The sequence below is a fragment of the Macaca nemestrina genome, chromosome 7 (genome assembly GCF_043159975.1).
Source record: "Macaca nemestrina isolate mMacNem1 chromosome 7, mMacNem.hap1, whole genome shotgun sequence".
NCBI classification, from domain to species: domain Eukaryota; kingdom Metazoa; phylum Chordata; class Mammalia; order Primates; family Cercopithecidae; genus Macaca; species Macaca nemestrina.
In genome coordinates this window covers 150,953,987-150,977,104 of record NC_092131.1, presented here as the reverse complement: position 1 = coordinate 150,977,104, position 23,118 = coordinate 150,953,987, and the positions used below count along the sequence as shown (strand labels likewise).

General features: G+C 40.0%; 1 protein-coding gene across 2 annotated transcripts in view; it reads right to left on the bottom strand.

Annotated features, from left to right (window-relative positions):
• Nucleotides 1-3,122: 3,122 nt before the first annotated feature.
• Nucleotides 3,123-23,118, bottom strand: part of CYP19A1 (cytochrome P450 family 19 subfamily A member 1) — a 91,573-nt gene continuing 71,577 nt past the window's right edge. For both annotated transcript variants that reach the window (XM_011755946.3, XM_071066853.1), the window contains 7 exons: nucleotides 20,750-20,904; nucleotides 15,388-15,564; nucleotides 12,301-12,415; nucleotides 9,468-9,582; nucleotides 8,838-9,000; nucleotides 6,098-6,339; nucleotides 3,123-4,838 (listed from right to left, as the gene is read on the bottom strand). In XM_011755946.3, the coding sequence (XP_011754248.2) occupies nucleotides 4,590-4,838; nucleotides 6,098-6,339; nucleotides 8,838-9,000; nucleotides 9,468-9,582; nucleotides 12,301-12,415; nucleotides 15,388-15,564; nucleotides 20,750-20,904 (1,216 nt within the window). In that variant the 3' untranslated portion in view covers nucleotides 3,123-4,589. The remainder of the gene's footprint in view (nucleotides 4,839-6,097; nucleotides 6,340-8,837; nucleotides 9,001-9,467; nucleotides 9,583-12,300; nucleotides 12,416-15,387; nucleotides 15,565-20,749; nucleotides 20,905-23,118) is intronic.

The window sequence follows — 23,118 nt, the reverse complement described above, 5'->3', positions numbered from 1 at the left end:
TCACAGTATTGTTGAGAGAAGTAAATGACATGATTGTTAAAAGGGCTTAATGTAGCAAGAAAGTACCTACAGTTACTGTTTTCCTGGCCTGAAAGAATGAATGTACTTTCACAACCCTTAGTTCTTCATCTATCCAGGCTTAACTAGGCTAGAAGAGGAAAGCTTTGTGCCCATGTGTCTGGTTTTGCCTCCTCCACACCAAACCCCTAGCTTATCCCCACTGGAAATAACTATGTAAGGGACTGAATATTTCATTCATATATGAAATCCTTGCCAGAAGAAGAAATTGCATAATAGCTGTCAATCATAATAGACTTATTAGCATTTGCCAATTTGGCCAAAATGTAGGCAATTTTATGGCCATCATGCAGTCTGCCTTGCACACTGTGTGTTTATAGAAAATGACTATAAAATCCACTCCTTATTTTTTAATGCAGTGACAAATCTGAAATGAATTGAAATTGTGTGAAGCTAGAAATGTTCCTGATGGTCAGGTAATGGCCAAATGGAATCTGATAATTTCTTATTGAGGCAGCTGTTGGAATACACTCATTAATACTACTACCATTTTATAGTAACTAAACTTTTACAGCACTTTCCTCGATCTCTTTTGAGAAGGTAACTTGAAACACATTTGGGAAGTAGGGAAGGCAGGTAAAATCATCCATGTTTCATAGATGAAGAAACTGAGATATTCCTTGCTTCATATTCCTTGGGCAATGAGATGGGGAATGAGCAGCCCTTAAAAGGGGTTTACCCAGCATCACATGGTGAGAGAGCTGGGCAAGTGGAATGAGACTCCCCAGCCTCTCAGCAGGTTAGTCCTGCTGCAAAAAGATGGCACGAGAGAGGGGACAAGGGCTTTGGAATGAGAGATGGACTTGAATCTAGGTTGCTCCTTTACTAGCTGAGTGCTTGGGTGCAAGTCCCCAAACTCCCTGGGACTCTGTCTTATAAAAAGGCTGCAGGGATTACTGAGGCATTCATACTGATGGGAAGGTTGTCATGAAGCCTAATGTGAGATAATAGAAGCATCTGGCACATCATCTCCTGCCGCCCTCTACTGCACAATAAGAGGTTTGAGGAGATCATGATTCAGCCTAATTACTCAGCTTGTCATTATCATGCCCTATGCTCAGTGAGAGGCTGCTGTGTACCAGCACTGTGCTAAAGGGCTTCACAGAAATTATTTCTTGCAATCCTCATAGCAATGCTTATAAGATAATTATTATCCACATTGGATTGATGAGAAAACTGTGATATGGAGAAATGAAACACTTTGCCCAAAGCATATTCTTACAAAAAGGCTGAGCCCAGATTCAGGGCTCCACTGCCTCCCTATTTATGGAGTTGCAGTGCTGAAAGGAACTTTAAAAATTACCTGGACCACAGGCACTCAGCTGCCATACCTTCTAATCAAGACCTTCTTTGCAAGACATGTTTTGCTAACAAATTAAAATACTGAGGTTTGTGAAACATTTGCTTTTTGTTATAAATCACAGTGGATTCGAGGTTATTCTTATGATAATTATCGTTGTTTTCTTATGACTCTTATTTGTTTTGCACTTTGAAATGTATTCTTGATGGGAGAGAGAGGGGTAGAGTATACTTAATGGGCTGGACTTGATGAATGGGGGTTGCCCTGTCTAAATACATTCCATTGTCTTGTTGACCTGGTAGAAACAGGGTTATGGTCATTGACTTCCTAGAATAGGCCAATACCTGCTAAAAGCTGCAGAAAGGAAATGAAGAATTTGAAACAGGTAAGCCCTGACAGAATTGAGCCGTGAAGGGTTAAGCCCTTGACTTTGTTCTTTGAGCTAAGAGCAACTGAAAGCATCATATGCTCCATTTGACTTACTACTTTGATAAGGTTTAATTAGTATGTCCTTCTGCAAGAATAGGTGAGAGATTCAGTCCCAGAGCCCAGCTGATAACAGATTGAAAAGGGTCCCTCCATCCTTCAGTGGGCCAATGGCACATGCTTTTGTGGAATATTAGCACCATTAGCAGTGAAAGGTGCTGCTTAGGAATAAAAAGTGGCAATTTCCAAGTGGTATTTCTCAATAATGAGAGAGCTTGCTGGATGTGATTATTTTCCACTTGAGAGGGAAAATGGGATCTCAATGAAGGCATGGGGCTGTCTAGTATGCCCAGAGATATAGAAGGGGACAATTGTCCTTACAATTTGATAATGATAGAGCCCTTATATGCATGCATTTCACTGATAATTTACACATTTCAGTTCTTTGAGAACTGATGAAAATGGAATCCACAGCACATTGCACATTCAAGAGTGACAGTTAAGCACTTAACAGTGAGGCAAAATTCTGAAGAGATAATAGAATTTTCAAATACATGTTCATCAGCCTACTGAAAAGCCAATGGTATTCCAAAATTCCTAGGCCAAGCCTTACAAACATATGGGGTTTGTCTATACAGGCTAAGCAGAATGAAAGTTGAACAACTACCCAGGTGTTTGATTCTGGGAGAGTTTGTTTGGATCATTTAAACCAACACTTCCCCTCTTCCTGTCCCTCCCCCATATCCCTCATTTCCACCCCCCACCCCTCCACTCCCAGTTTTTCCCTAGGATATTTTTGTATCTGCAAAATAGTTATCTATGTACAACTATATCAAACTTTCATTTCACTTTGACTGTGTAGACACAGACCTTGGCTTCATATATACAGATAAAATATACATAAATGTCCCAAGTGTATTGGATAGGCGAAGTACATGGATCCAAAGTTGGACTTCCTCCACCATGCAGCTCCAGCCAGAGGCAATGTAAACAGAGTGTTACTAATTTTCAAGTGAATCAATTTGGACACATTAAATCGCAAATCCTGGCCTTGCTTTCAGGGGTCTAAATTATTTGGATGATTGTCTCGAGCTGACTATAGACATATTCAGGTACACAGGCATAGTCCATGTATTTTTAGGCTTATATAGATGATCCAAATAATTCCAAGCTCAACTAAACGTTTTATTTTTTACTCATATCCATTCTTGAATTCTTGGAATACCTACCTCTTTATTTGGTTTCTGCATCAGTTGGGAGTATCTCTGAGCAGGAGTGCCTATTCAGAACTGAGCTTGGGAGAGAATACAGGGAGACAGGATGGGGAGATGGGGATGCAGATGGATTACAAAAGAAAGAAAATAGCTCCTGCTTTCAGGGAGATTACACTTTCATCTTATACTCAGCTGTTGCCTTATTACTATACAGTAGGATGAAAAGAATAGTCAAATGGGATGGCAATGGATTCAATGACAAATATTTACCTACTTGTAAATAAGTTTAATTTTTCAGTTTTTCAATGACATTCAGTAGAGATAGTTATATTGGCTATATAACACAAGTAAAGTGGTGTTTGAAAAGTTCCTCCATTCATATTTGATTTCCTTTAGAAAGCGAATTCCAAGGTATGCATTTTATCCACGACCACATACAATGATTCAATGAACTAGATAATGTTAAATCTCTCAGGTAACTGTTAAATTTTGAGGTAGGATTAAAAAATACTTCAGGGGTTCTACTCTGACCACGTTCTTTTCTGATCTATTGCCCTTGGCTTTTGGGGTCATGGGAAGAAAGAGAGGGAGAAAATGTCGAGGGAGAAGGATAAGGGGATGAGAGGAGCACCCCTTAGAAGTTTGAGCCCATTGGGTTGGGACTTTTCCTCCCCCAGTCACTGAAGCTGTAGTAAGAGCAAATCAATGTCACATTTACAGTTATCTCTTGGTTAGCCATACTAATTGAGCTAAGCAAAAATGGAAACACGCCAAAAGGATTTTTATTTGAAGTGCATTATGCGAATTTTTTTTTCTACAGCAGACACAGGGTCCTAAAAATACTTAACCCAGGCTATTACTAAATTAGTTTGTATTACTTGAATCTACAGGTAATACAACGAATTGTAGTATAGGCAAGTGGCTGAGGCATAAATTGACAGACTGGGAAAGAATTTCCTCTGATTTAACTTTTGCCACAGACAGATCATATGTGGACAAACAGGAATTAATTGGGCTTAATTCACAGGAAGGGTCAAATGCTGAATTTCTAAGCATTTCTCCAAAGACTATGAATGTTACTGTTCCGCCTCCACAGAAAAAAAAATTAAAGTATTTTAATTCACACTAGCAGTTGTGTTTGGCCCCAGGTACCCTGACATTGGGCTGGTCTTTCTAATCAACTTGAGTGTTTCTGCCCCAGACATAAAAATCACCTTGGGTTGAGGCAGTAGAGCTTTAGTGGGGAACCAGACATACATTTTGTTAATGAAGGCCTATCCTTCTCAAAGCACATTTGGTGGAATCGGGCCTTTACGGATAGTTTCTTCACTGACTATTTCTCCCTCAAACTCTTGGCCTTTGCTTTTTCTCTTGTAGTCTGGTTCTCTGGTATGAACAGGAGCAGATGACCAATAGCACTCAGCTTGGTGACAACCCATATGAAATATGCCTATAAAATGCAGTGGGCCACTGAGTGTTCACTGTGAGGATGACAGTATTGGCAAGGATGGATGATTTGTATGTGAACTACTGATGAGAAATGCTCCAGAGTGGGTACTGACCAGCCTTCTCTAGTGTTCCAGACACCTGTCTGAGTTTCTGGGGGTAAAGATCATTTCCAGCATGTTTTTAGTCTCATCTGGGTGCGAGGACAAGTCGTGTATCTTCTGTATTCTCTCAACACACTGTCCTTGCAATGTCTTCACATGGAATCGTCTCAGAAGTGTAACGAGGACAGCTTTCATCATCACCATGGCGATGTACTTTCCTGCACAGCCACGGGGCCCAAAGCCAAATGGTTGAAAGTACCTATAAGGAACCTGTGAAAATGATCAGACAGCCAGAATATTAAAGGCTAGAGTCACTCAGTCTCTGTTTGATTCATTCTGAAAACATGGGTCAGTCAGAACACTGTGTCGTGGTTATCAGCCACAATGCCCTCCAGCCCCTCAGATGAACAACTGGAACTCAAGCCCTTTCTCTGTCCTGTTTGATTCACCCCTTGTGATCCAACCCAACCTCAGAGAGTCCCCAGTTTTGCCTTTCATGTGCTGGGGTAAAGTAATGCAAACCATCTTATTACAGCAAGTGTTAGTATAATCAGGTAACTCTGTGGAATAGCCACAGATTTACTACTGTTTTATAAGTCACTAAGGCAAAGATTATTTTTTGTGATACCATATAAGAGACAAAGGCAAGCAAAGATGTAGATTCCTGGCCTATTCAGTGCCAAGCATCTAACTAACTTTAGTTATGCAGAAAATTAATGAGGACCACATCTGTCTTGTCCACATCTGGACTTAGTGCCTGGCATATAGTAGATGTTCAACAAATTTTTGTTGATCAGTTTACTGATTTACATGGCATTATCTGGATTGCCCATGTAGAAACAAGATGAATTGGAGTACTTAATTAATTTTAGCATCATGTTTCTACACCATATGCAAATTGAAAAAAGGGCACTTAGGGAACTGCTTATGTAATTCAGATTGAAAAACATATTGCCTAAAATTTGACCTAATGAAGGTGGAATCTCTAGTACACATCAATTATAAAAAAAAGAAAAACTGTCTCTCTTCTAATTAGTAAGTCCTATTTAGAATGGGACCTACTGCTCATGGGGCCATTTGATGAGCCAAAGGCACTTTGCAAAAACTAAATCTTCTGGTCTCATTTGATTTTCATCTGAAGCAGTAGTGGACTTTCCTTTGCTCAGATGGTGCTATAGCTGAATCTGATGACATGCTGACAAAGTTTAAATGGAAAAGTAGGTTGGTTGGGTTAAACAAAAATCACCTCATTTTAGCCAAATTAAGGGCCCAGCTTTTTCACATTTTGACCTATTTTGTGGCCACCATGTAGATACTTCTTAGAGCTGGAGACTCAGCATCCTTGAAGGCTTGAGGATGAATACGGGAGCCCTGCTCCAAGCTAGGGTACATGTGTGCTCCTGGTGAGGTGGCAGAGGGAATGAGTAAGAAAAATGAAACGTTTATGGTGCAAACACAAAGAACCAGAGAGGATTTAACAGTTGACATTTTCAAGAATGGCATGCTCAACTTTAAGGAAGGGCTCTTACATTCTTTGCAAAATTTTCAAGAGTAAATTCATTGGGTTTGGGGAAAAACTCGAGTCTGTGCATCCTTCCAATATTCAGGATAATGTTCGTCCCCTTTTTCACTGGGTAGCCATCAATTACATCATCTTCTAAGGCTTTGCGCATGACCAAGTCCACGACAGGCTGGTACCGCATGCTCTCATAAATGAAGTTTTCCATCACTTTTAATTTTTGCATATCATCAATCTTTACGTCTCTCTCACCTGTGGAAACAGATAAAAGGGACAAATAAGGTAATGTTAGTTTCCATCTGTGATTGGCATCAAAGCTCCTGTTTTTTCCACAGAACAGTTTGCTCTTGGTTGAAAAAAACTGTGGCTCTAATTCTAATGCACACCAGCAACCAGGGCCAAATATGTTACGCTCAGTCCACAAAGTGTTTTATAAAAATTCAGATATGAAGCCAATTACCTTAAAAACTGGAGGATTTTATAGAAAAGCCTGAATATCCAGAAAACTTGGTGATGCTGAACTTACATTCCCACATAGCAATAATGGGCTGACACTGAGTGGCCAATTACCCTTTTAGAGGGGGCATACGTCACACAGTTCCATCTAGACCGTGCCCAATCTGCTTCAAACATTCATCTTATCTGCCTGCTTTCTGAAATCTTTGAGTTTTTGTTCCCTGCTCTAAATTGTAGGGGACATTCATTTCCTCTCTTCACTTGTGAGCAAACTGGCACCACAACCATCCCAGAGATGATGCACAGGCTGCTGCAGAGTCAAAGTGAGATGGCAGATTTGATTCATTTCAACGAAATTTTCTCCTCTGGTTACCTGTGCAGTCATCTGCCCTTACATATCACTGATAGTCCCTCGGCATTTCATCAAGAAAGACCTGCAGTAGAGTGACAAGGACGTTCTCCCCACCACGACAAAATAGGTGCCTCAGATCAGCCCTGGGTGAGCTGGGGATTGATGGACACCCTCACTGTCTCAGATTGGCCTGACACTGGTCAAAGAGGCTCAGATTATTCCCAGACATGGTAAAGCTTCAGAGATGCCACTTTTGCAGAATAAAAAATAGCCCAGGGTCCTGAGACAGCCCTGTCTCATATACAACCAAGCTACTGAGGAAAGGTCTAGTTTGGTCAGAGTCCTCTCATGGCCCTTCCCCTTACATACTGCCCTTGGCACACTCAAGGGTCTAATGGGGCCTGTATAGCTGGGGTTGGGAAGTAGAAAGGAAGATGTTGGAGATGGTGACCAAAGGAGCTCACTAGGAAGTAGTTATCCAGTCTGTGTGTGGCACACGGGAGGGAACATGGACAATTGCAAATGGCTCTGCTGCTTTTCCATCTTTGCAGAGGCCTTTTGAAGTGTCAGGGAACATCAACATGTACACACACATTTCACCTCTCAAATAAATTGTATTCAATATGTATTAAAGGCTTATGGTTTCCTTGAACGCCCTCCTTCAGTCTCTCTTTACTGTATTGAGCTTGTTTTCTTTTTCCCACCAGACCGTGAGCCCCGCAAGCACAGGGATGGTGCTGGTTTGTTCAAGGCTGTAGCCCTGCACCTGGCACAGAACCTGAGAACCTGAGAGGAGGCAGTCAAGAAAACATTCTGGAATTTGGAGTCTAGATGTTATTCCGGCTCCTTGCTATCTACCTTGCCAGGAAACTTCCCACCTGTGTGAGGCATCTGCAGATCCCTTCTCTCCCATATTTAACCCTTCAGTGAAATTTCTCCTTATGTTTAACTATTTCAAGCAGCACTCCCATGGTTTGAAAAAGATGATGCCCTTCTACAGCCAAATAACTTGTTTTGCAGGGTCTGTGTAAAGTCAAGAGAGGGAAGTCTACATTCTCTGATATCTCTTCACATTTGTAAGAAATGTGTTCCTAAAAGATTACTCTTGTGAAGGAAGTGTCAAATGAGGAATTATGCTTTCTCCCAGAAAGAAAATTTGATTTCTTTCAAAGTTGGCATGGTTGTTGCTGTGGAAGAGTGGAGCAGGATGAAACTGAAGCGGAGACAGAGCAATGAAGCAGTAGAGTTGGGGAAGACCTGAGTGTGGACCTGGAAGCTCCGCTGCAGAGGAGCAGAGGGCAGGGGAGAGGAAGGGGCTGGCATCACTGGATTGGAGTGGAGAGGGATATGTATCACTCCCCTGTCTTTGCTGTCATCTTCTCCTCTTCCTTCTGCCACAAACTGGAAGTTCATTTGTGAATGGGTCGCTTGAAGCCCAGAAACACTGCTGTAAATGAGAGACGATCATTTCCCTGGGAGATTCCACAAAAGTCTTTTGTAACTGACAAGGGAGACAGAACACTGTATGTGATCCCATATTTTTGTAAAATGGACAAATCCAACCATAAATATGTGTTTGTGGGCAAACAGAAAAAGATTTTAGCAAATGCACAGCAAACTATTCACAATGGTTGCCACTGGAGAGTGGGGATGAGGCTGGAGAGGAGAGTGGAAAAGATTGGGGGATGTCACTTACTGCTTTACACATCACTGTGATTTAAATTCCTCCCAATGAGCATGTATTACTTTTATGATTAAGACAACAGAAATAACCATCTTTTCAGTCTATCTAGTATAATCAAATGTGACAGAATGTCTTGCTTTATTGTTTGGAGTGAATTATAAAAAATTTTATGTTTGATATCAGATTTTTAGGACATAAGAAATGGACATTCAGAAGAAATTGTTTTTAAGCTGTGTTATTTATTTGATAAATTCTTACCAACAACAGTCTGGATTTCCTTCATTATTGCCTCTTCAACATTAGGGTGCTTTGCAATGAGAAATAACATGAAGAACAAAGAGACAGACATGGTGTCAGGAGCTGCGATCAGCATTTCCAATATGCACTGGTTCACGTTCTCTCTCGTCAGGTCACCTCGTTTCTGAACAATTGGAAGACACGAAAAATTTGGAAAGTGAATCAAAGTTTCAAAAAATGAGGGGAGGTGATACTCAAGGATCAACAACTTCAACAAAATGAAATAATAGAAACCACATGTCTCTGTGACTGACTGTGGACATTTTACATGACAATCTTTAGCTGAAAGATGAACAATTAGGCCGGTTGTCTATGTATGTAGTGTCTTTGGCCTCCCCCAACTTGTTTTCATATTTTATATTGTTACACAGAAGAGTCACAATCTTAGCAGTCAGTCTTACTAGAATGTTCCAATCTTAAAGGCCTTACTGAAATACCTAATGTGTTGGCTATTTGGATTGGGATTATAGAACTGCTAGAGAAAGTATTTAAAAGCAGAAATACACAACAGTTACAAAAGGGGATCTTTACACACCTCTACACAGTCATAACATATGTGGCATGGGAGTTATGGTTAGTTCAGGTCAGTACCTCGGCTAAAATCAACTCAGTGGCAAAGTCCATGCATTCTTCCAATTTTTCTTCCGTGGAAATCCTGCGTCTTTTTTCTGCTATCAGAACTTCTATGGCATCTTTCAAATCCTTGCTGGAAAAAAAGTCAAAATATAGTCTATTTGTACTCAGTTTAGACATCTAGTGAAACAGATTTATTTGCCACGTATTTAGGTAAAATGATCTGCTTTAATTGAAACCGTTGGTGCTTATGAGTCAGTGAATTACTGTTTTATTTCTTCATAAATACTCTTAAATTACATAGACCTTATACTTCATGTTAAGGTGCCAGAGTTAGCTAAGATTTCTGGATTCTGGTAGCAAAATCAAGGCTGTGACTTCTAGTTAAGGGTTAAAAATTGATAGCAAAAGGCTAAATCTAGCAATATTTTCCAATTTCTGATTTGGCAGGCACAATGTTTAAATTAAAACAAAAACAAAAAAAACCTGTGAGTGCTGTCAGGTGCTCTTCAGTTTGCCACAGGCACCTCCATTTCCTTGTCTTATGTTTCCACAGCCTGCTTTTTTTTTTCTTTTTCTTTTAATTGAGACAAAGTCTCAGTCTGTAGCCCAGGCTGGAGTGCAGTGGCATGATCTCAGCTCACTGCAACCTCCACCTCCTGGGTTCAAGCCATTCTCCTGCCTCAGCCTCCTGAGTAGTTGGGATTACAGGCACCCGCCACCATGCCCGGTTAATTTTTTGTATTATTAGTAAAGACAGGGTTTCACCACGTTGGTCAGGTTGGTCTCAAACTCCTGACCTCAGGTGATCCACCCACCCCGGCCTCCCAAAATGCTGGGATTACAGGCATGAGCCACTGCACCCGGCCCCCATAGCCTGCTTTTCTTTGCCTAGTCCTGAAGACTGTTGAGTTTGAGATTCCTGTTATAAACAGTAAACTCCAGTGACTAGGTATCATTATTGATGTTTATTCTCATGCCTTGTTAGTTTCTCCCACATTGTAAACACTAATATGTGTTGAATGAATAAACAGTTGCATAAATATGTATAGGTATTTTGGCAGTGTGGTTGAAAGAACACTTGGACGGGGTGGGGTCAGGTCCTAGTTCAGGTTGTTCTCTTTCTATGTACGATACTTTGAGTCTCTGGGCCCTACATCCTTTTAAAGTGAAGGGATCACACTAGATGAAAAATAAAGTCACCTTGAATCTAAATTCAATTTTTCCTATCTCTGTCCTTAAGTGTATGTGTTCTTTGTAAGTGTATTGTTCCCTTATCCCAGGGAACAATGTTCTGTATTACATTAAATGTACAATAAATCCATCTTTCAAATTCTAATTTACATGTTCACTGATACACTTAAATACCCTACTGATCCATGCATTCATCAAATGTTTGCTGAGTAACTCCTACATACAATTAACAGATATTCACTCAGTTGGGCTGTGGTGCCCTCTTCCTAGTAGGCCGAGAATGCTCATAGCATTCCCATCTGAGCACTAGCCCCAAATGGTCTGGGAGGTGTTGGAGTGCCCCTAACCTGTAAATTCATAGAGAGTTCCTTGACGGAACTGCAGAAACCTAAGAGAAACCTTTACACAGACTTGTACAATAAATTTCTATAGGTCCAATGGCCAAGACCAAGGCTAAACTAATGACTAAGAACTATGTAATGAACTCTTCAGACCACTACCACTGCCACCAACTCTGATCACAGGAAAGAGATGAATCTTTTATCTATTTGTTTTCAAGTCACAATAAGCTCTGGTGGGAACGAAATGTATAAAGAACCAAGTGTCTAAAACATTCACCTAGTACTCATCAACCATGAGAGAATAAACAAAACAACATCAAGTTGGCTTCTTCTCTAGAAACTAATATTATTGAATTTTAAAATCCACAAGTAGAATAAAGTCAGGTCTTCAGACAAGCTTGGGGACGTTTAGAGATGGAGAACTTGAGATGGTTAGGAACATCTGAGGAAGATATGAGCACAGGAAAGGGAGAAACTAACATATTTAGTACCCTCTATGTGCCATGCTCTATGCTAATTGCCTTACTTATATGATGTCATTAACCTATGCCCCTACTCTAGAAGATAGGTTATATCTTACTTTAAATAACTTCCCAAGGCCATTAGAAACAGGACACAAAGCATAGGCTTCTAGATTCCATAGGCTTTCCACTGGTGGTTAGAGGTAGCAGTGTTTAGTGACTGGCTACTTGTACTCTACAAACCCATTGATTAGCCTATAGGCCACTGGGCATTTGTCCGGTTTTCTGATGGACAATTCTAAGATCAAAACAAAGCCATTTAATGACAATTTCAGGACCCCCAACGCACAAGATACATAATTTTAAAAACCCACACGCATTTTATTGAAGTTAGTTATACTCATTAAGAAAAAATTGTATTGAGACTAATGTCAGTTCTTACAAGTTAAATTATGTTAAATTCTTTCAAAAACAACACAACTATAAATTGATTCTGTGGTTCCAGATTTTCAGTTGTGCAAAGATAATTTTGACAGATATTAATGACAGGATCAGTCAACCCTTCTCTTCAACTCAAAACACACCAGTGTCCTAGTTCCCGAGTTGAAGCTCCGAGACCACACACTCAGACCCCTTGCCGAGAAGCCGCCCAGCCAAAGGCTTCATTTACTCTCTGGTCTGGCCAAATGCAGCCAGATTGCTGTAAAAATGTTTCATCAGCAACCTAATCAATAGCTCCCTGTGGGCTCTAGAGAGCAGAAAAGTTACCGGAGAGGCCAACAAAAACAGCAAAGACACAAGGGGAAAAAACCAATCCAATTGTACTCATATATCTTCCAAAGTTGTATTACTTACACAGACTTCTCATACTTTTTGTATAGCCAAGAAATCTTAAAGAAGATGTCTGGTTTGATGAGGAGAGCTTGCCATGCATCAAAATAACCTTGGATTTTAACCACGATAGCACTTTCTGTAGAAAAAAAAAAAACGCACAAGGAAGAGCAGTTGAGCAAAATGTGAGCCTAAGAAGGGTGCTCTGGGCAGAAAACATTCCCTGTAGATTCTCCTAACAGTCCGGGGTTCTAAGCTAAGTGAGGTTCCATCTTCAGTAGGAGTCTTAGCCATGTGAATACCACTAGAGAAATCAAGCACTGATTTGTTCTCCTTGCCATCCAAATTGGACTAGTTAACCAATGAGTTGCTAGTTTTCAAGTTTTCAACCTGGAATTTCACATATTCTCCTTGGGCTGAGCTTCCAACTTGCTCCTGTTTCTCTGGACAAATGGAACTAGTAATTACGGCTGTTATGGCCTTCACTCTGGTACCTGGGAGTGCAAAAAGTGGAGCCTGTTAGATGGCTAACAAGCACATTTTAACTTCATTTGGTGTTGGGTAAGCAGAGCCATGAAGTGGACAGTTTATATGGATTATACACTTAATAGCTTCTAATCATGTTCTCATGGTGCTTTGTTCATTTTTCCCCCATAGCACTCATCACGTAGCTTTCATAGTTATTTATATTCAGTCCAGAGTGTAGAATTCATCTTGTTTTCTTCAATGCCTTGTCCTAAGCCTCACACACAATCAGCTCTTAACAAATGTTCTTTAATTAAATTGAATACTAGAGGAAATAAAACCCTTACTTTTTCAAATTATACCAGATAATATACAAAAGGGAAGAGAATAGACATTTATTTCCAACTGCTAAATACCAGTCACCATGCTAGGCGCTTTGTGAAAGAGATTTTTAATTTCATCTTCATATTCTTGCCATGGGCTTTGTGATATCATCCTTTTGCAGTTGAAGAAACTGCAATTCATAGAAATTCGGAAGCTTGCCTAAAACCATACAGCCAGTGTGGCAATAGGGAGTGCCCACACTCACTGTTGCCCTCCTTCACTTCCTGTCCTCTTACCCTGCTTCATTTTTCCTTCAAGGCACTTACTATTGCTAATATTTTATTAGATATTTATTTCTTTTCCTGTCCATATCACCCACTGGAATGTAAGTCCCTTGAAGGCAAGAACTTTATCCGTCTGGGTCACTGTTATGTCCCCAGAACCTAAAACAGTGCCTGGCATAAAATAGGCAATCAATAAATGTTTGATGAATGAATGTTTGAATCAATGAACACTGGTGTTAAGTTAATTCAGGAAAAGTCACACTGAGTTGTACATACTTAATGCCAATAGCAGAATGGAATTAATCCAAATGATAAATTTTCTATTGATACATAATAGATATACATATTTAGGGGTACATGTAATATTTTGATAGATTTGTATAATGTGTAATAACCAAATCAGGGTAATGAGGATATTTATCACTTTAAACATTTATCTTTTCTTTATGCTGAGAACATTCAAATTATTCTCTACTAGCTACTTGGTTGTACATAGATTATTATTTATTTTCTTCACTACACTGATTTATTGAATATTAGGTCTTGTTTCTTCTATCTACCTGTATTTTTGTACCCATTAATCAACTTCTCTTCATCTCTTCTCTCCCCACTACCCCACTATGCTTCCCTTCCTCTGGTAACCACCAAACTACTCAAATGATTTACGCTTTTTGGTGTGGTGGTAGAGTTGCATGTACATTTTTTTTTTATCAGTAGAGTGATTTGGGGGATTTATAGGTTTTTAGGGTATATTCACTACTAGGGTTACAAAATGTATGAGGTCACGATATGAATAATGGATTTAAGAATCTTGTTTAATAATAAATTCTGTTCCTCTTGAGATAATATAAGGCCAATGCTTATGGATAAGAAGTAATAAAAAACAAATTCTATTATTCAAGGGCATAATAAGCATATGTCAACTGTATAAATATTTAGTGGTAAGTAATGTTCTAAAAGACATCTGAATGGGCTTGTGAATTTTTCTTTGTGTACATGTATTAGTACCTTATGCACAGACTACTAAAATGGAGACCAAAACATTCTTTAAGAGTAATATATAATTTAAATGACTTTAAGAAGAAAACAAAAAAGGTATATCAGAAAGAATACCAATTTTTTAATTCCTATACTTTCCAGGTTAGTGTGTGGATAAAGGTTGCAATGGCAATAAAAAATGTAACCCATAGAAAACAATGTAAAACAATTAGGTACAAGTACAGTGAATTCCATTCCTGTCAGGTGTTTGATCATTAGGTTAAAAAGTTATCAAAAAGTCAAGGACTTTTGCACAATGGCACAACTTTTCAAGAACTAGCCGAAATATTGGCAGTTGTACTCAAGTTGCAAATTGGTTTAATCCTGCCAAAATAAAACCAAGTTCTATGAGTTTGACGTGTGCATGCACATGTTTTCATATTCATTTCTGTATCATAGTGAGGAAACTAGCCTTTTGAGTGAGACATCTTGTTAAGACTATAAACAATAAATGGCAAACATGTATATATAGCAATTTTTAATACTGTTTGGCACACATTAGATACTACGTTAATGGCAGCTAATATCATTTCCATCAGCATCAGTATCATCAGCAATATTGACATTTTTATCATATAGGCATGATATTTTCATGTTTAGTAGCTTTGAGGGAGGAGTGTGTGTATATATGTATGTATATATCATGCCCAAAAGAACAGTTGGAAATGATTAAATATATAAAGTTGATTGGTGGTAGGATATGCTAATAACCAAATGAACTAATCACAGTTGTTAAGTTTCAACTGTGGGTAGAATTCTATTTCCTAGAGTAATGAGGAAAGATACAAAAGAAATAGATGCCGGCCCCTACTTTATGGAAATTTATATTTTATAAGTGAATAAAGCAGAAACACTAGGGAAAAAAACGAGGAGTATTTAGAAATGTTTGAACAAGAGCAATGTAGAAAACGGCATGTGATTCCTTTGGTCTGCTAACCCTTCTAGCTCCTTGTTCAATAAAGGACAGATGGTCAAGATGCGAGAGTGAAAATGTCAGTACCGTCCAAAGGGATCCTCAAGAAGAGCATGTTAGAGGTGTCCAGCATGACACGCCGCAGGAGGGTCAACACGTCCACGTAGCCTGATTCATTGGTCACTTCCTCCAACCTGTCCAGATGTGTTTTGAGGGATTCAGCACAGACTGTGACCATGCGAACAAGGCCGGGGCCTGACAGAGCTGCAGGGTACACATCAGAGAATCAGCCATCATGAACTCCAGGGCACACACAAAATCAGGCCATTCTGGCTTTTTATGTTGGAGCTTAATTGTCCACAATTTTTTATTTAATAATTGGGTGGAAATTTTCATCATCTTATGCTTTTCTGTGATTTTCCATAAGCACGTACTATCCTATAGTTAAGAATGAATGAATGGAAGGAAGATAGGGACAAATATTATTTTAAACAAACTGTTAAAAATTCAACTTTTTTCATGCTCTAGCCAGCCATTTATGAGACTGCAAAGGAAACATTTAGTACTTGTGGTCATAACTCACAAATCAGTGATTTTTTCATATTTATTGTATACATTTCCCTCCAAAGCTGATTTGGATTTGCCTAGGATCATATTTATTTTGTGTTTCAACAGGTGGCAGGATATTACTGGAAAACTGGTCAAATTGGATCCTATTTGATCTAAGGTGCTTCCTGTTAAAGTGTAAAAGGCTAGTTGTAAAAATCCCCCAAAGTGCCCTTCTCTTAATTTTGATTTCTCTTCAAACTACTTCCAGGTTTATTTTACTCAACCAACGGCATGACAGCTAAGCAATTCCTTGCTTGCTTACCAGTCTTCCCTTACTGAACTGAGAGCTCTTTAAGGACAGTGACAGTCGCTCATTAGCATTGCCCTTCAAGCTGATGGTCCATGGGGGCCTTCATACATATTTTTTCAACAGAGAAAAGAATGAATGAATGAAAACAGAGTAAACTGGCTCTGATCTCACTCTTGCTCTGTTCCTGACTATCTGAGCAGTCCTGATGGTGGGTGGCCTACACAGGAGGGTTTAACCCTTAAAGTGCCCCTTTCTCTCTTTGTGTTAAGTTTCTTTAAGCTTCTTTTAGGAGTAATCTTTCTTTTTAAATCTTTTATTATTCATGTTTGTTGTTAACGTCAGAGTCTTTGAAATGAGATAAAAAATATTGGGAAACTTTGTAGATGTAACTCCAGAAGAAGATTATCCTCTGTCTCTCTCTCTCTCTTAAACACACACACACACACATACACACACACACACACACACACACACACACACACACACACACACACACAGGGTTAAGCTGCAGAACCCCCATGCCTGAAGGTATACTTTGCAAACAAGAAAGGAGGCCTGAGGACTGGTCCTAGACTTTTGAGATTTCCATACATCTTGGAAGGAAGGTTGAGGTAGGAGCAGGCTTTCTGACCATAGGAAGGACTTGGCAGATGTGAAAGACCAGGATGTTGTTCTCTGGGTGACTGCCACTTCAGCAAGCAGGACAAATGACTCAACCCTTTGTGTGGAAGGGTTGGCTTAGAATGTCACTGGTGGTTTTCTCCCAGGCTAATGCATGATTTGCCTCTGTGTTTAAAGAGCTTGAAGCCACATGCCAAACTTATGGGCAAAAATGTAATAACATTGCTTATAGGCAGTGGTATGATGTAGATATGATTTAATTTTTAAAATGTGCCAAAACGTATTGAATCTGTCCAGTCAAAAGAAAATTGGGCAAGCAAACAGCAAATACCATCAATATGGACACATTTCTCGGCAGTTTTGGGAAACATATGCTATTTCTTCACCCCTCGCTCCCACCCTTCCCCACCTCCCAAGATGGGCCATTGCCTAAGTTTCACTTAACTATTTCTCTACAGACTCACCTAGTAAGTCAATACTTTCATTAACGTTACTGAAACCTGTGCCAAACTTTCTGCTATATCAGGAAAACCAACAGGGAGTCTAACTCTAAAAGGAAATTCACTGAAAAATGCTTAGGACTCTCATTGATTATAGAAATGTCAGACACCACAGTGAACTTTCCAATAAGCAATTAGCCTCCTATTTCTTGGGATTATGAATTTGGGTCCAATTGTGTAGCACTTTTTTGTAGAAACCCTGATCTTCCCTATAGAAGGCTATCTAAAAAAAAGTCACAAAGATGTTTGGCTTAATTTCCAAGTACTATAGGGTCTACTACCGTAGGGTCTATCCTTTTGACTATCTTGAACCCACAGCCTCCCCTCCACCTTTCCTGCATCACTGCAGTAGCTCCTAAATGTTCTCACTGCTCACGGTCCTGCTTCCTTCCAATTAGTCATTCTCTCTGCTACCAGAGGGATTTTTATAAAATACAAATATGTTCATATCATTCTGCTTAAAATCTTTAGTGATTCTCCATAGTTTTTGAGATAAGCTCAATTCCTTGCCTTAACCGAGAGATTTTTGGTGATATGGCCCTGCCCTCCCCTTGGCCACGTCCCTGAATGTATCTGCACCAGGCACAAGGACTTACTGACAGGGCCCTGGATGCGTCATGTCTAACTATTCATCTGTGCCTTTGGCTATCCTGTTCTTTACTCCTAGAATGTTTGTCTTTTGTTTTCTTAATTAGCTTCTACCTTACTCATTATGAGCATCCAGTCCTCTGAAAAGTCTCCCCTGCCCCTCAGTGTGCTTCAGATGGCCTGTTCATCTGTACTTGGCATCACTCCGTGCAACCACCAGCATTACTATCACCTAGGGTAGTGTTTGGTGATGTGCTGGGCTGCCCCTTCCTAATTCAAACCCCCCTCCCCCATTATAAGTTCCTCGAGGGCAGGAACCACATCTGGTTTGTCATTGTATCTTGGTACCTAGTTCAGTGATGACAACAGTGGTTTGTCAAACAAATGGATGAACTTAGAGATTCTTTTAATTAGCTCTTGCATGTCAGGGTAGAGGATATTGGTATGTGAAAGTTAACTACTCCTAAATACTAGTTCACATATTCCTAATATGCCTGAGCCAAATGAAAAAGTCAAACGTGGGATCTTACAGCATTATTTCATTTGCTCTTCACAATAGCCCTAGAGTGCAAGTTTTATAACATTTATCACCTTTTGTGAATAGGGAAACTGAAGCTCAGAAAGGTGAAGCGACTTGCCTAAGGTCAGATAGGTAGCAAGTGGCAGTGCTGGGACTCAAACTCACAACCTGTAATACCAAGTCCTATACTTTTTCCATTAATTCATTCCATAGTTTTATAAGGTATAAGGAGATTTATCTCCCCCAACATGAGTGATAGGCAGAATAACAGCACCCTAAATTTGTCTGGGTCATAATCCCCAGAACCAACTAATACGTTACTTTACATGAAAAATAGCAGATATAACTAAGGTTAAGGACTTTGAAATGGGGTGGGACAAACCTCATCATGAGTTCTTAAAAGCAAAGATTACAGGCTCATGCCTGTAATCCCAACACTTCGGGAAGCCGAGGCAGGTGGATCACAAGGTCAGGAGATCGAGACCATCCTGGCTAACATGGTGAAACTCCATCTCTACTAAAAATACAAAAAATTAGCCGGGCGTGGTGGGGGGTGCCTGTAGTCCTAGCTACTTGTGAGGCTGAGGCAGGAGAATGGTGTGAACCCAGGAGGCGGAGCTTGCAGTGAGCCGAGATGGCGCCACTGCACTCTGGTCTGGGCGACAGAGCAAGACTCTGTCTCAGAAGAAGAAAAAAAAAAAGGCAAAGGACCTTTCTAAGCCAAGGTCAAAGCCAGAGAGAGATGGGATGACAGAAGGTGGGCCAGAGATGTAACGTGCAAAGGACTCAATCCACTGTTGCTGGCTTTGAAGCTAGAGGAAAGGGCCACAAGCCAAGGAATGTGGCTGGCCTCTAGAGCTGGAAAAGACAAAGAGAGTCTTTCCTAGAGCCCCCAGAAAGGCACATAGCCTTGCCTATGCCTTGATTTTCAGCTCACTGAGATCCATGTCAGACTTCTGACCTACAGAACTATGAGATAAATGTGTTCTTGTAAGCTACTTATTTTGTGGCAATTTGTTACAGCAGCAATAGGAAAGTGATACACTGGGGTCTACAGCAAGAGTTGTGCTGAGTCCTGGTGAGGGGCAGCTCTGAAGGCTGGAATCAACACCCAGTGGGCACAGGTACTGGCATAGCTCTCCCCATCTTAGCAGGCACACGGAAGGTGGTGACCTGGGTTCACAGCACGGGCTGCTGGAGGGAAGGCTGTGAATAGACAGGGCCGGACCTAAAATCATCTAGCCCCAGATTCCACCACTAAGAAGGTTTCTAGGGCACGATTATTTTTCTTGATGCTTGATAGTAATGTCCAGGCTTAGTCATGTGTATTCCCCAGTAGTTTCATTTCCAGCATGATGAGGTAAAGGGAGAAAAATCACTGGATAAGGAGGCTTGCAACCGAGTCTCAGCTCATTCATTACTCCCTGTTTTGCCTGGGTGAAAATCATAACTTCATTGGGACTTTATTTCCTCAACTGTTAAAATCAGAGGTTAGATGACAGATATGGTCCCTCTCAGTTCTAAAATTCTCTAATTTCATTCACAAATTGCTTCCTGCTGAATCATCTGGGCTGTCAGTCAAGCACTCAGCAAACACATTGTGTGGCCATGTTTAAATCAAACATATGGGTGACATGCTAAATTCTTAACTGAAATGATTCTAAATATATATCTTCATCTCTTCTTTATACCTATAAAATTGCTTTGCATATCAATAAGAAGAAAAGAATGTGTGGTGATTAAGAAATATAGGCTTCGGGGATATATTCCAGGCTATCATTTACTAATGTTTGGACCTTGGGCAAGTTACTTAACCTCTTTATGCCTTCATTTTCTGTCAGTTGTAGGTGATAACAACATTTACCACATGGGGCTGCCATTCAAGTGTTTAGAACAATGGCTACTACAGAGTAAAGGTATAATGAATGTTAGCTCTTCCTCCTTTATTGCAGTATAATTCAAAATATGATTTCAGACTGGGCATGATGGCTCATGCCTGTAATCCCAGCACTTTGGGAGGCCGAGGCGGGTGAATCGTTTGACTCCGTGAGTTCGAGCCCAGCCTGGTCTCAAATGTGGCAAAACCCTATTTCTACAAAAAACACAAAAATTAGCCAGGCATGGTGGTGCAGACCTGTAGTCCCACCTACTTGCGAGGCTGAGGTGGGAGGATCACCTGAGCCCGGGAGGCGGAGGTTACAGTAAGCCAAGGTCGTGCCGCTTCACTCCAGCCTGGGTGATAAGAGTCAGACTCTGACTCCATAAATAAATAAATAAGTAAATAAAATATTTAACAAATGTGATTTCAAAAAAGGCATATTCATAGACAAAAACGAAGATTGTAGCTAAGTACCTGCTTACCTTTCATAAAGAAGGGTCGAGTTGTTTTCCAGAGATCTGGATTGTTGTTAAATATGATGCCTTTCTCATGCATACCGATGCACTGCAGCCCAAGTTTGCTGCCGAACCGAGAGCTGTAATGATTGTGCTTCATTATGTGGAACATACTTGAGGACCTGAAAAGAAAGGAAACCTTGGTGTCAATTTTTAAGGGTCAGCAGAACTCATGGTGGTACATTTTGACTAGGAGGTGGCTCTCTTAGCAAATGCATGTCGTTCCAAATGCAGTGTGCATGATTTCTAGTATTCAGATTGAATAAGCACTTCTGTTAGCATGAGGACATCCTTCTCCAGTTGAATCATTTCTACCTACTGATTCCCTGTTTAAACATCACCAAAGATAGAAAACACACACACATACCCACATACCATTCCTTATTTCTCTTTCTTCTCTAACTTCCCCAAAATACTACCCACTACTGGAGTCAGAGCTTCAAGGCTGTTAAGAAGCTGAACCCTCCATACCACTAGAGCCAGAAGAACCTCCAGCCTCCCAGGTCTCACCCAGCCTCACTCCACAAAGTGCCACCCACTGCAAGAGTGAGTCACAGAATCGGAAGTTTGTGGAATTACCAAAGTCTTGTTTTCCTATTTTGGAACCAGCAGTTTTGCCCAGTACCACCCAACTCTAGTCTCTGATCAGGCCTGCCCTCTCCAGTGGAGTATCAGTCAGGGCTTGAAAAACATCTCCTTGGACACTTCTTCTAGCCCTGAGCTTGGCCAGGGGCTGGCTGGGCTGGCATGCAAAGTTCACTGTGGTAGTAAAGGAAGCTATTTTGGGGCTCTGCATTCCATCATGACTCATCAAAGTCTCCAGGGTCACAGAGTTCTCCCATGACATAGGATGTGATGAGTCATGAGATAGTACAATTTGCATGATGCTCAATTATGCAAATTCAAGATGCGTAAGATGTCATTGGTATTATCTTGATTTCAGATGTTGTTGTTACTTTCTTGGTGAACTTAATATTTATACAAAATTTCATGTATTAATTTCAACTTTGGTCCTCCCTCCCCTCTGGTCTCCCAAAATTTCGTTTCACAATGCAAATTCTCCTACTATGGAGGTTTTCAGAACACATAACCCTCAAAGATTAGAAGTGGTTACTATAATATCTGCAACTGGTTCTCAGACAGGTTGGAGAGACTCTTATTCCTCCATCTCCTAGTTGACACTTGGCTCCTAAAAGGATACCTTTGCCTTAGTGAGGTTGTTCAGTGTACCTGCTGAAATACCTTCCCAGAGGACTCTAGGCCTAAAAAGCGCTGCTCTGGTTCAACGGATTAGGTTGTGGGCTAAGTATTAATCCAGCTCTCACATCTGTGATATGTTCCATAGTCCTATTTAAGCTTTAAAAGTAAGCCTCTGAAATAATGGTAGTGTCAAGAAATTAGAACAGGATTATTATTATATAAGATACAAAAATTAGCTGGGCGTGGTAGTGTGTGCCTGTAGTCCCAACTACTTGGGGGGCTGAGGCAGTAGGAGAGCTTGAGTCCTGGAGGTTGAAGCTGTCCAACCTGGGTGACAGACCAAGATCCTATCTCAAAAAAAAAAAAAAAAAAGCAGAGCTATTGTATAAATAACTTATTTACTTGATATCTATTTCAGGAAAAATCCCCTATTTTCAAATAAAAACACCATTAAATATTCTTTTGATCTGATTCTGGATAATATTCATCAAATAATCCTAAGTTTTGGATATGTTTGCCTCTCCCTAGCAAAAAATTAAAAATAAAAACAATAAAAACAAAACAAAAAAAAATACAGATGCTTCCATTTGTATTCTAGAGAATTAATTTGTCTGACACTTCAAATTTTGTCATATATATAAAAATTATGCTATAGGAAGGCATGAAATTCTTACTAATTAAACTATTTGAAAACTCTAGCTTTACTTACCTTCCCCTCCATCATTCCATAATTAAAGCAGAAATTAAGAAATTTATATATTCTTTGTTCACAAACTCGTATCTAAAAATTTTAAGCACTTAACGGACAAACACTATTTTTCTGCTCTGACCCTAGGGCTTTTGCATACTGCATTAATTATATTGGCCTGTCCATTTCATTTAAGAACTTGCTAACCAGTTTTCAAAAGAGAGTAAGAAACTCCAAACATAAAACAAACCCAACTAAATATTTGCTAGTTATTAGTAACAAAGAGTCAACCTTTAAAATTCATGTGTCCTTTAGGGGGCACCAACATCTCAGCTATTTTGAATCCAAAGCTCAGGCTTGTCAGGGACAAAGCTAATCAGGCAGAAGTGATAAAGCAAGGGATGTGTGACTGGCCACAGATGAGCAATTTAAAACAAGGTCACTTACT